The sequence below is a fragment of the Typopeltis vanoorti genome, chromosome 4, assembly GCF_054136105.1.
Source record: "Typopeltis vanoorti isolate ZY-2024b chromosome 4, IOZ_Tvanoo_1.0, whole genome shotgun sequence".
NCBI lineage: Eukaryota > Metazoa > Arthropoda > Arachnida > Uropygi > Thelyphonidae > Typopeltis > Typopeltis vanoorti.
Window position 1 is genome coordinate 60,133,839 of NC_143552.1, and position 14,794 is coordinate 60,148,632.

General features: G+C 38.4%; 1 protein-coding gene across 1 annotated transcript in view; it reads right to left on the reverse strand.

The window, feature by feature from the left end:
- The window catches only part of Prx4 (Peroxiredoxin 4), a 91,708-nt gene that overhangs the window by 72,664 nt on the left and 4,250 nt on the right, over positions 1-14,794 (reverse strand). Inside the window, exon 2 of the mRNA XM_090391826.1 lies at positions 8,066-8,183. Within this exon, the coding sequence (XP_090247952.1) occupies positions 8,066-8,183 (118 nt within the window). The remainder of the gene's footprint in view (positions 1-8,065; positions 8,184-14,794) is intronic.

The following is a 14,794-nucleotide window of genomic DNA, read 5'->3' on the forward strand; positions in this document are numbered from 1 at the left end:
TCTATATAAAAAACACCACAGATTTCACTTTAAAGTGAAAGATCTGCACCTTTATAGCTCTGGCATCGTGATGAACTTTTAACGTTGTTTTCCTCTTTATCAACATGTTTTGAAGAGACAGCTCGTCACTTGTTTTCTGATGATTTTCCAGCATATCAGCTCATCATCAGATATCAAGAGAATTTCCAATTGTTACATCAAAGTCATTTCTGAATAAATCTTAAGGGTTTAAAAAAAAAAAAAATTGATTTCCAGGTAACTTTCAAGCAAATAAACAAGATTTCTTCTAACTTCCTCTCTTAACTCACCTGAGAGTATATCAAATTCCTTGTTCCTGAGATCTTTCCTATTCTGGCCAGATAAGTCACACTGCAGAATCCTTTGCAATGACACAAAAGTTCTTCACAAGAATGTTATGAATCCTTTGCCAGCAAAGGTTGGTCGATTGCTCATGCAAAAAGTTAAGCAAGTTTGAGTGGAATTAGTAGTTGGAAGTGAACATTCGTTCGATACTGTTGGCACTCTCCCTTGATGAGTCTTCGGACACCATGGAGGTATCACATAATAATAATAATTAACCTGATTATTATTAGAATCACAATGATGGTTTAAAGATTTAAAAATTCTGGGAAATTGTAATTTTAAACTCTCTAACAAATAATGTAACAATTAATTTTAATATGTACAGGTGCACCTAGGTCATATGACACATTAAATTTTAGGCCACCATCATATAGTAAATTTTAATGTAGAGAATTGCTGTTTCCCCCCCCCCCCGCAGTTGCAGATGCATAATTATTATTATTATTATTATTACTACCACGGGCTACTCCAGGAGTCCTTAGACTCATCGAGGGAGGCCCTAAACATCATGTTCACACAGCTGTTCAACATTTTCACAGTATCTATCATACCTTGCCTTGAACTCGCTCACTGTCATAGCACCCACAACAGACTCTGGCAGCTTATTCCACTCATTTACCACTCTAAAAGTAAAGAACCCAGCTCTAACACCCCTGCTAACCACGCTCTTGCCCAGCTTCCATGGGTGTCCCCTAGTTCTCCCACCACCAGTCCTGATCTCAAAAATATCATCTGAATTAATCCTATAGAATCCTTTTAGCAATTTGAATGTCTCAATCATATCTCCCCTTTTTCGCCTATCAACTAGTTTCTGCAACCCACAAATCTTCAACCTGTTCTCATATGGTTCATTCCATAGACCTGCTATCATCTTAGTCACTCGCTTCTGGATCCTCTCAACCTCCTCCCCATCAAGAAGGAACCGAGGTGACCAAATCTGGGCACAGTAGTCAAGATGAGGTCTTATCAGGGCTCAGTACAGAGGTACAATAACTTGTTTTTCTCTGCTCGTCAAGGTATTTTTCAACAACCAAGTGAGTTGATGAGCTGATTTAGCTACTTTCGCAATGTGCCCCCTAAACTTCATCTCCCTATCCACCAACACTCCCAAGTCCCTGGCCTCATCAATCTCTTGGAGTACAGTTCCACCAATGTGGTATACTGCTGCTAATCTTTTCACTCCGAAATGCATAACCTTACATTTTGTCACATTAAATTGACATCCATTCTCCTTAGTCCAGAACTCCAATCTATCTAAGTCATCTTGCAAGACTTTGACATCTTCTGCATTCACTATCGCCCTACCCAACTTTGCATCATCAGCGAACAAATGAACTGTCCCACTTAGACCATTCCCTATATCGTTAATGAACAGATTAAACAGCAGTGGTCCAAGAACAGAACCCTGTGGCACACCACTAGTCACAGGCCGTTTTTTGGACTCTACTCCTGAATAAACTACTCTTTGATATCTCTCCATCAACCACCCAGCTATCCATCTCACCAACCCTATATCCATTCCCATATATTGTAGTTTACGGATTAGAATTCCATGTGGTATCCTGTCAAACGCCTTTGCCAGGTCCAGCAGTATCACTGTAAACCCATTTCCCTTATCCAGTTCAGCCGTCACCTTGTTATAAAACTTGAGCAAGTTACTGAGGCATGATCTACCCTTCACAAAGCCATGCTGTCCTCTGTACAGTATCTCATTTTCATCAATCCATTCCGGTATTTTTCCCTTGACTACTTTCTCCAAGACCTTGACAACGACTCCTGATATGCTGATCGGTCGGTAATTTGCAACCATAGTCTTGGATCCTCCTTTATGCAGTGGAACTATTTTCCCCTCTTTCCACGCCTTCGGGACTAAGCCAGACCTGAGACTCAGATTAAACAACATGGTCAAGGGCACTGATAATTCCTTAGCCGCTTCACGCAAGACCCGTGCCGGTATACCATCCAATCTCACAGATGTATTCACATTAAGGTTCTGTAATAGACTATTCACCTCCACTTCATTCATCACAATTCCCATATAAACTAATGGTTCCTTCATTTTTTCAACGTCACCACCTGGATGATATACTTTTGCAAAGTGCGCGCTCAGTAACTCCACTATATCGACTGGTTCAGTGAACTCTTTACCATTGTCATTCCTTAAAATCATTTTGCCATGTACAGTTTTTTTCTTGCTTGCAGCATATTGAAAGAACTGTTTGGGATTCTCTTTTGCTTGCATAGCTAGTTTCCTTTCATAATCGGCTTTTGCTGTTTTTACCACACTCTTTACCCTTCTAGCCTGTACTTTATACCGTTCGTGTGCCTGCAGGTCACCCCTTTCTTTAAATTCCCTCCATAGTTGTTTCTTTTTTTGCAGCTCAAGCTTAATAGTGTTATTCATCCATTTAACCCCTCCTTGTTTCACTATTCGGACCTTAGGTATACAATCAGCCATAACCTCCTGTAAATGCTCTTTGATCACTTCCCATGCTCTATCGAAGTCCAGCCCTTGCAGTTGTACATGCCATGGCACTGATCCAAGCAATCTCCTAAGCTTGTCATACTTGCCAGCATGGTAATTCCACATATACCCTGTCTTAATCACAAATTTCACACCTTTAGCCACCTCCCAGGTCAAGACCTTATGATCACTCTCACCAATAGGTGGCAACATGGTCATATTCATTACAGTCAAATTCTCAGATACTATTACCAGGTCAAGCACTCTCACACCCCTAGTATTTTCAATTACATGCTGTTTCAGATAGTTATCCCTTAATAATTGAATAAAATCCATTTCCTTCCTCACATGTGTCCTCTCCTCCTTCCAATCAATGTTACCATAGTTGAAATCCCCCATAATAATTACCCTCCTTCCACTCATTTCATCAATTTGTTTATGCATACCATCTCCACCATCTATTCCATCACCTGGTCTATAGCAGCACCCAACTGTATATTTTATTCTGCCAGTATCAATCTCACACCAAATAGCCTCAAATGAGCTCCTTTCACTATCCTGCAATACTTCAATTCTCCTTGGCTGCAGTTCATCAGCTATCATCAATAACATCCCTCCCCCAATTTTATTCTCTCTGTCCCTCCTAAACATACTATAACCTACACATTCTATCCCACTAACTATATCATCTTCCGTCAGCCATGTTTCACTAATGCCAATAACCTGTGGCCAGGAAGAGCCAATCAAGGCCAAAAATTCTTCCTTCTTGTTCCTAATACTCCTGGCATTAGTATACATGAATTGCAGTGTTCCCTTTGTCCCACCCCTATCTTGATGCGTTATTCTAAATATCCCATTCCCATTTTTTGTCCTTATTGCTGGCTCAGGTACATTATATACATTTTTACACTCAACTGTCTCACTGATGTCTGGATATCCACTTCCCCCCTCCTTGGTAGTTCTAGTTTACCTGGTTGTGCACATCCATTTTCACTTCATTCAGCAACACTTTTTCCAGTCTCTGCACACCAAGTCCATTCAAATGCAGTCCATCCATCTTGTATAAGTCCTTTCACCCATCAAACTCATTCCACACGTCCACAAATTCCACACCACACCGTCCGCATAACCTGCGCATAATATCATTTGCGATTATGGCCCTCCTTCTAAACTCCTCTCTGTCATACCGCGGTAACAGACTCACCATTCTAACTCTGTCACTCTTTTCTTTCGCTACCTTTAACAATACTTTCAAGTCCTCTCTCATAAAAAATTTATCACCTTTCAATTCATTCGTACCAGCCACAATTGTTATTTCTTTCACCCTCTGTTTTTGCACTCTAATGCTCTCACTTACATCCTTAAATTTCGCACCCGACAAGTACGATTTAGTTACACTCCCATCAATTACTCCTCTTAATAACGAGTCATCATACAATACTCTCTCCTTCATTTCGGAAACTCGCCCACGCTGTTTATTTCCGTTAGCCGAATCACTCTGGAAAGAGTTTTGCAGGTGCTCTAATTGCCGCTGCGCATCTTGTATCACTGCGCGCAGCCTAGCGATCTCACTTCCTACAAATAATTCCTCATTTTTTTTATCATTCAAACCATTTTCTCTTTCTGTATAATTGCTCTCACTCTTTCTTAGATCACCGCTCACATTGCCATCTTGTACACCGCAATTCCCTATCGAGCCACTATTTTCACTCGCATTCTGGCTTTCTTCAACCATAACTGTCTCACAACCTGACACATACTTCGACTCCTCACTTTGCATACACTTTCTACACATTCTCCCACCACTATCACTTTCAACCCATACTCCAGACTCATTCGGGAATGCATACATTCCACACACATCACACCGGACAAACTCTCTCACACTACAGTTTTTGAACAATGGCGTCGTATTTTTGGACGCCATTATCTTACGTCATAATAATGGTTTAGTAACATTTTAAAGTGGTCACATTAGGTACATAACTGATGTAAAAAATGTTTTATTTACATCACTCATACAAACAAAAAATTTTGAATCACATTTCAAATGAACATTTTGTTTTTCATTTGCAAAAATAAAAAAAATTGTTTTTAACAACTGTAACAACAGTAGTGCAGGGTAAGTTTAGTCTGTCACCCATCTTAGTGGTGATATGTACCTTCACCACTAAATTTAATTTTAATCTTAGTGTCTAATTTAATATGCTTATGCGTCATCTTCTTTTCACTGGATGCAACAACATCCTTACTTTGATTTTTTTTATCTGCCACTGTCAACAAGAATAAAATAAAATAAGAGTTAAACAGTTTATAATTCACAGCAAAACACTGAAATGCAATAAACAATGACATAGTAAACAAACCGAGTCCACAATACTGTACGTCAGCTGATTCACAGCAGCAGCATCATGTGGCTAAAACCATCATATGAGCAAATGCTGGATTGTATAAATGTACATTGGTCATAATTGAAAACCATCATGAGTGGATCATTATATCTCAACAGTGATCTCAACTCCTCATTCCATGACCTGGATAATACATAAGGTCCCACCTTATGTATTATCCAGGTGGAAATATATAACCTCTTACCAACACAGCACTATTATGTTATAGGTTTTGTAAGCTTTTGTGTGTGTGTGTGTGTGTGTGTGTGTGTGTGTGTGTGTGTGTGTGTGTGTGTGTGTGTGTGTGTGTGTGTGTGAGAACATACATATTATTATTTACATCCGACCTCCATGGAGTCAGAGACTCATCATGGAAGATATTGCACACAGTGCTCATCCAACCGCATCTTAAACTGATTCAATGTGTCCACATCCACAACACACTCAGGCAATGCATTCCACTCACCAACCACTTTCCATGCAAAGAACCTGCTCCTCAACAGTCCCAACGATGATCTCTTATTCTACCCCCTCCCTCTCTCATTCTATAAAAAATCTCTTCCATGTCAATCTGATAACAACCTCTGACTAGCTTATATGTCTCAAATATAACCCCCCCCTCCCCTCTTCCTTCTATTCATGAGGCTTTGCAATTTACATTCTCTTAATCCTTGTACTCCAAATTCCAAAGACCACTGATAACCTTTGTGAATCTTCTCTGAACCCACTCCAATGTATCCTTGTGGCCATGAAAACCCGATAACCAGATATGTGCACAATAATCCATATGAGGTCTGATCAAGGCTTTATACAATGGCATCATAACCTCTTTATTTCTGCATGTCAAGGTCCTCTGCATCACTGCCATTATCTGATGTCATATCCTCACAACTTATGCAATGTGGCCCCTGAATTTCAGTTCCTTGTCCACCACCACTCCCAGATCTCTCATTTCCTCAACCTCCTTTAAAGTTTCCCTACCAAGTGTACACTCTGCATTCCATCATTTCAAAATCTTACACTTGCAACATTGAACTGACAGTTCCACTTACCTGCCATTCATGCAATCTATTCAAGTCCTCCTGCAAGGCCATAACATCTGCTTGACTCTGCATTGGTCCCAATACAGATCCCTGTGGCACAACTACTAGCGACTTTCCTCTTATGGGATACTGCACCCCCATATATAACTTTCTGATACCTATCTGACAGCAACTCACTGATCCAACTCAGAAGTCTGTTATCCAATCCCATCTGTTTCAATTTATTTATTAGTTTATCATGTGGGAGCCTATCAAAAGCTTTTGCAAAATCCAAGTACACCAAGATATTCATCACTTTGTTATAGTATATAAATAAGTTAGTAAAACATGATCTCCCCTTGACAAACCCATGCTGATAACCATTAAGAATACTGCTGTTTTCAACCCAATTTTGTATCCTACTTCTCACCAATCTCTCTCTCTAGTACCTTCACAACTCCAGATATACAGATTGGCCTATAATTTGAAGACACAATCTTATCACCACCTTTATGCAATGGAACAATTTCACCTTCTTTCCACTCCCTTCGAACCTCTGCTATTGTAAGACAAACAAGCATACCAATGCTACTGCCAATTCCCTTTAACATTCCCTTAAGACAAGTGGTAATATGTAATCAAATCCTATTGCCTTATTGACATCAAGGTTATTTATTTCCTCAAACACCTCCTGCTCACACACAATTAAGCCATCCCCCTATGTCCTCTACACTTAAGTTCCTCATGATTCTGCCCTGATCAAGATAAATTGATCACTGAATACCCCAACGATGTCTTTTACAGCAGTTACCATTCTACCATTTTCATCCATTAACATTATCTTACCATGATCATTCTTCCTTCTCCTTGCCACATGTTGAAAAAAACTCTAGGGTTTTTTCTTTGCCCATTTTGCCAATTTCTGTTCATACTGCACTTTTATTTTCCTTACTAAGTCACTCTCCTGGCTTGTCTATATACTCTTCATGTAACTGATTACTATCATTATTCATCTTGTACTACCTCCAAAGTATCCTCTTCTTCCAGATTTCATGCTTAAGCCACTCAATTCATCCATTTTACACCTACCTTATTCAGCCTTTTGGCCTTCAGAATACATTCACACATTGATGCTGTTATGTATTTCTTTGTCAGTTCCCAAGCAGCATTTATTTCCTTACTGCTCAACTCCCCATTCCATGCTATAGCTCCAAGCTGTCTCCTAAGCTTGTCATAATCACCAGCCTTAAACTTCCACATATATCTTTTCCTCACGGAAGTCTGCATTTGGCTAGCCACAACCCAGGTAAATCACTTCATGATCACTCTCACCAACTAGAGGAAAGTGTGAAACCTCACTCACAATTACATTCTATGATGATATGATCAGATCTAAAACTCTCGATCCTCGCATGCCATTCTTTGCATGCTGCCTGAGATAGTAATCTCTCAAGAAGTTCATTTTCCTTATTCCCAAATGCTATTTCTTCATTCCAATCTGTACTGCCAAAATTAAAATTGTCCATAATAATTACCCTTTCTTTGTTCACTAATCCAAGTTGTTTATACTGTTGTTTATGTTAGATATATAAGTGAATGGATATAGATAGAGAGAGAAAAACGAACAAACAAACTATAATTTACAGAAAAGAAACTGATCAACAAACTTGATACATTCAGCTATAATGATATATGCATTATAAGCACGCTATGAGATAAAAGTAATGACCAGTTCTCCTCCTCCCTATAGTAAAATTTAGTAACAAAAAATTGCCTAAAAATATTGCAACAATAGGTATACTATTCCAAGGTTAATATCAACTTACAAATCCAAAGGATAAAAGAAAAATACAAGATATTTTCCTCTAAAATCAGAAAGTTTCATTTCTTTAAACTCGCCCTTGACAACAGCAGTACCTTCCCATTTTGGTGCAGCTTTGGAAACTAAAAAATAAACAAAATAAATTTAAGTCAATCTTTTCCAGTTGGCAAACATTCCAATTATACTATCCTTATGAAACCAAAAGCACAATTTTAAAACGCTGCAAAAAGCATATACAGTAAAACCCCGAAGTTAAGCAGTAGGTGGGACCAACAAAAAGCGCATAAGTTGAATTTGCTTAACTCGGGGTATAATTTTGCATGTAATTTATATATACAAGCATACAACTGGGACCAAAGGTTTACAAAAACGCCTATATTTTTTAAGAAATATAATCATAATTGTAGTTTTTCGTACATAAAAAAAAAGAAAGTTATTTCGATGCCGATAGTTTCATAAAATCTAATAGATTCGTCTGACGGCATAATGTCTTTTTCTTGTCACACAGAATTTCTTCATAGCAAGCCAAATGATTTTTTTTTATTCCTTGCCTTGTGGCTACAATTCGTTCCTCTTTAGAATCTATGTCCTCCAAAATCTGTAAACCTTTCTTTTATGATTGTTCTTACTGTGGATTCCTGTAGACTAAACTTCTTTGATAGCTCACAAATTTTCATTCTGCCTTCAAAATCCTTAATAATGTTGAGTTTTGTTTCCAAAGTCAATGTTTTTCTTTTCTTGCTAGCAGTAGAAGAATCGGACTTGCTTCTTTTGGACGACATTATTATTTTTTATGTGATAAAATTTTTATCACGAACATAACATTAAACAATCGCAAGGTTTGTAGACTATAAAAATTGTGTATGAATGGAGACCGCGCAAAACACGTCAGTGCTTGTTCACAGCATGTGCGACACCAGTGAATGCAGCCAGCGCCTGAAAGATACGACTAGTGATGAGGCGTGAAGCAGGATGGGAATACGTACATATAAGAAACCGCGTAACTCCGGATTTGCGTAAGTCAGGGTATGACTGTATTTGAAAAATAAAAATGTTAAATATAATTTAACCAGATTAATAAATAAGTTACTTCCAGCACAAATTACACTATAAATTTGTGCAATTTGTTAAGGAAAAAAGAAAAATTGGTCTATCTGCAAATGCATGATGGATAGCTCCTGTTACATATCTAAACAGATAAGAAAGTGGAAGAATTACTGATTTAATCTTAATTGACACTGTCATGGAATCCTAGGAACTATCTAGAAAATAGGTATACTAAAAAATTAATGTCCATGTAACAAGAAAGAATTAAGTCATCATTAACTGCCCCAATTTCTACTGCACTCATCAAGAATTTTTAGTATTTCTAGGAATATGACTAAATGTGAGAATGGTAATCTACAGCAGGTCAGATTTATAATTTGCATAGAAAGCATAGCTGTTCTGAGAGACTGTCATATCCAGAATTTTCCTAATGTCCATGTGAACCAATTTTCTTAAAAGGTTGGATTCCAACTTTTTTTTAATACTATTTTCTACCAAAATGCTATCAATTAGTGTACTACCAATGTGTAATGAATCACATTGTAGTTTGAAGTTTTAGTTTAAAGATCAAATTCCACAGATAGATGTAGAAAGTTTTTTGTTTGGTAATCAGGTGAATTATAATCAGATGAATTATAACATGCAAACTTTATTTGTTCACATATTATGAGCAAATAAAGTTTGCATATGAAGTATCTTCATGACTAGGCTACTTGTATACAGAAGTTGTTTAACTTCACATTAATTGTCTTAGTATCCCATGATGCAAACCACACTGCCTCTCAAACATGTATATTGCCATGCATTGTGAGAAGGATCTTTACCCAGACCAGTTCTGACCTTTATTGAAGTCTCCTCAGTGGGAGCTAGACCCAGGAAGATAGAGATTAAATCAATGCAGAAGTCACATAATTTCCATTTATGAGCAGCAAAATGCAGAGCAGAAATCAATACTTGAAAGAGGTACAAAAGCTATCAAAAGCCTGAAATGTGGAAAGGCAACTGGAGTAGATGTTATACAACCAGAAATGCTCATATATATAAGTTCTCCAGTAGCTACAATGCATAATTCATAGGGCCTGGTCAGAATGTTGGATTCCAGATGATTGCAGTTGAGTTCTCATAGTTGTTATCTATAAGAAGAGGAATAAAGCAGAATGGAGAATTACTGAAGACTTTCTCTACTTAATTAAGTGTCAGGTAAGATTATGCAAGCATATTTGAGAAGAGGTTAAGAAACGTGGAAAAGAAACTTGGAGAAGAACAAGATGGGTTCAGGCCAAAAAGACAACATGTCAAGATTTTAATAAATCAGAGAATTTCCACTTGTTATATCAAGGGCATTTCTGAACACAATCTCAAGGGTTCTAAAAAAATTGATTTACAAGCAACTTTCAAGCAAGTAAATAAGATTTCTTCTATTTTTCCCTCCACTAATGATATAAACTTCCTCTCTTAACTCACCTGAGAAATCATGGGAATATAACAAGGATCTGTATTTAAGTTTTGTGGATCTGGAAAATACATTACACAAGATGGCAAGAGAAAAGCTTTTCAAAACATTACAATTATATGGTGAAAACCAGACACTACATAGAGTAATACTTGTATTATTCTATATAGTGTCTCAGCAGTTAGAGTTGAAGGAGGTACAGAAAGAGTTTGATGTAAAATCAGGTGTAAGACAAGGGTGCACACTATCTCCCCTCTTATTCATCACTTATATGGATCACATTAGGAAAGAAAGTGATATTAAACTTGATATCAGAATGGAAGATATCAAACTTAACTCTTTGTTATAATTACTCCTAAACACATCTAACATGTCTCCAGGATTCTCTATCTAAACTGAATAGCAGTTGCAACAAATCTGTCATTTCACGTAGGAAAGTTGCAACATCTGGGATTTCAGCTTCTTGGTGAAGCGGTGCTTTCTCGTGAACCATTGGACATCAAATGGCATATGGATGCACTTGATTTGTATGATCTGTATATTTTTGATGTTCTATTCTGCTGTGTGTTACTAGCTTGGTGATTCATACGTCAGTACAGATCTGATCATCATTTTGTATAGGAGTAACTTGTTTTCCATGCTAGCCAACTGTGTTGGTTCAGTAACATGTAAAATGGTCCTATTGCTTTGGAGCAGGCATACTATACATGGGATGCAAAGCAGAGTCCTTTGTTTAGCTGTATTCCTAAGTATTTGGAAACTGGCCACCAGGGAATGGGGGTGTCAAACATGATGATCTTGCTTTGGGGGTGTGCCCTTTTTCCTTGTAAAGAGGACAGTGAAACTTTTGTCTGCACTGACATTGATGTGCCATCTCCTGAATCACTGCTCTAATTCTGAGATAGTCTGCAGCTTTTCAGTTACCAATCTCAGACTTAGGGATTGGGCCAATATTGCAGTTGTCTGCATATAAAGCCACTGTTGTGGTGCCATGGCCTTTACTCTTTGCAACAAATGGCAAAGAGTAAAGGGTAACAGTAGGGAGCCTTGGGGAACTCCTGCTGTAATCCTGCATTTGGATGATCCGATTCCCTGTAATTTCACGTGAAGCTTCTGATCCTCGAGATAAGAACTGATAAGGCTGGTCAGGCCTAATGGGAGTTTAACATTGATTAGTTTATAGAAGAGCCTTCTATGACAGACTTTATTAAATGCCTCTGCAAAACGTCAAGAAAGACGGAACCGGTGTGCTGTCTCCAACTGTATCCCACATTGATATGTTCCACAACTCTGATGATTTGTTGTACAGCTGAGCGATTCTCACAAAAGCCAACCTGCTCATCAGGTACGAGGTTTTTACTCCTCAAGATTTTTTGCAATCTTGTCAGTAATCTCATTTGGCAATCTTTCCCAGGTAGGAGAGCAGAGAGAGTGAATGTTGAAGTGGCAGTGAATGTGTGTATGAAGATGGAGTATGTTGTAATGTGGGTGGAAAAGTGGAGATTGAGGAGGAATATGTGGTAAGCAGTGATAAAAGCGATTTGGCGGGTGTAGTGGGGAAATCACAACCAACATATGGCTTGGATAGGACTGGTTATAGACCTAAAAATGAACTGTTGTGTTTGTTTACAAATGCCAGAAGTATCAGAAATAAAGGGGATGAAATGGTTTCAGTGATCAAGTTTATTCGCCCCCAAATCATTGGAATAAGTGAAACATGGTTGAATGAAGATGATATCGTAACAGGAATAGAAATGGAAGGGTACAGTATTTTCCATTAGGATAGAAAGGGCAGGAAGGGAGGGGAACGCTGCCTGATGATAACAGGGGAATTGAGTCCGCATAAGGTAGACACGAAAGGGGGGAAATAGTGGCAATGGTTATGAGGCAGTATGGTGTAACGTGGAGGTTGAGAGGAAGACATATTTAGTTGGATGTTGCTATAGGCCTGGGAATGTGGAAGGTGGTGATGAAGAAATGTATAAACAACTTGGATTAGTGAATAAAGGAAGGGGTAATTATTATGGGTGATTTTAATTATGGCGGTATGGATTGGAATGATGAGATAGCATTTGGGAATAAGGAAAGTGAATTTCTCAGGTTCTTGAGAGATAACTATCTCAGGCAGCATGTAAAGAAAGGTACATGAGGATCAAGAGTTCTAGATCTCATCATTTCATTAGAAGATGTAATTGTTAGAAGGAGTTTTCACATTTTTCTCCAGTTGGTGAAAGTGATCATGAAGTAATCACCTGTGTTCTGGCTAGTCATATGCGGGCTTTTGCAAAGAAAGGATATATGTGGAATTATAAGGCAAGATATATGTGGATCATGACAAGCTTAGGAGACAACTTCGAGCTATAACATGGAACGAGGAGTTGAGCAGTAAGGAAATAAATGCTGCATGGGAACTTACAAAATGCATAACAGCATCAATGTATGAATGTATCCCAAAGGCCAAAAGGCTGAATAAGTTTAATGTAAAATGGATGAGTGTGGAGCTTAAGTATGAAATCTTAATGGAAAAAGAAAGTCCTTTGGAGGAAGTACAAGATGAATAATGGTAATCAGTCACATGAAGAATATAAAGAACAAGCCAGGAGAGTCGCTCAGTTAGTAAAGAAAACAAAAGTAGAGTATGAGCAGAAATTGGCAAATCGGGCTAAGAAAAAACCCTAGTTTTTTTTAGATATGTGGCAAGTAGAAGGAAGAATGATCATGGAAAGATGAAGTTAAGGGATGAAAGTGGTAGAATGGTAACTGCTGCAGAAGACATTGTTGAGGTGATCGATTTATAAGTGTGTTTCATCATAATCAGGATGGAATCATGAGGAACTTAAGTGTAGAGGACATAGGAGAGGATAGCTTAATTGTGAGTGAGCAGGAGGTATTTGAGGAAATAAGTAACCTAGATGTTAATAAGGCAATAGGATTTGATGAAATATTACCACGCATCTTAAGGGAATGTTCCAGGGAACTGGCAGTAGCATTGTCATGCCTGTTTAACAAGAGTTTTGCAACAGCACAGGTCCCAAGGGAGTGGAAGGAGTGCAAAATTGTTCCACTGCATAAAGGCAGTGATAAGGCTGTAGTTTTAAATTATAGGCCGGTCTGTATATCTGAAGTTGTGGTGAAGGTCCTGGAGAGATTGGTGAGAAGTAGGATACAGAAATGGGTTGATAACAGCAATATTCTCTGTGGTTATCAGCATGGATTTGTTAAGGGAAGATCATGTTTCACTAACTTACTTATGTACTATAACAAGGTGACAAATACCTTGGATAGAGGAGATACATATACAGTGATATACTTCGATTTTGCAAAGGCTAGACTACCACATGACAAGCTCTAAAATAAATTGAAACAGATGGGATTGGATAACAGACTTCTGTGTTGGATCAGAGACTGGCTGTCAGATAGGTATCAGAAAGTTGTATATGGGGGTGCAGCATCTCAAAAGAGAAAGGTCACAGTGGTGTGCCACAGGGGTTAGTTTTGGGGCCATTGTTGTTCAATTTGTATGTTAATGATATTGGATTAGGTTTAACTAGTGATATCCAGCTGCTTGCACATAATGCAAAACTGGGGAGAGCAATACACAGTCAGGCTGATGTTAATGCTTTACACAAGGACTTGAATAGATTGCATGAATGGGCAGGTAAGTGGAACTGTCAGTTCAATGTTACCAAGTGTAAGGTTTTGAGATTTGGTAAGCAATGATGGGATTAAAAGTATATAGTTAGTGGGGAAACTTTAACAGAAGTAGAGGAGATGAGAGATCTAGGAGTGATGGTGGACAAGGACCTGAAATTCAGCAGCCAAATTGCACAAGTTGTGAAGACATCACATCAAATAATGGCAATGATGCGGAGAACCCTGACATGCAGAAATAGAGAGGTTATGATTACATTGTATAATGCTTTGATCAGGTATCATATGAATTACTGTGCACAGATTTGGTCGCTGGGTTTTCATGGTGACGAGGATCTGGAAAGGGTAGAGAGAGAGAGAAGATTCAAAAAGGTAGTCAGTGGTCTTTGGAATGTGGAGTACGAGGACAGATTGAGAAATGTAACTTGCAGAACCTTGTGAATGGGAGGAAGGGGGGGGGGATATGATTGAGCCATATAAACTGGTCAGGGGTTGTTATCAGGTAGACATGGAAGAGAGTTTTCATAGAATGGGAGAGGGGAGTAGAACAAGAGGCCATCGCTGGAAACTGTATAAGGAGAG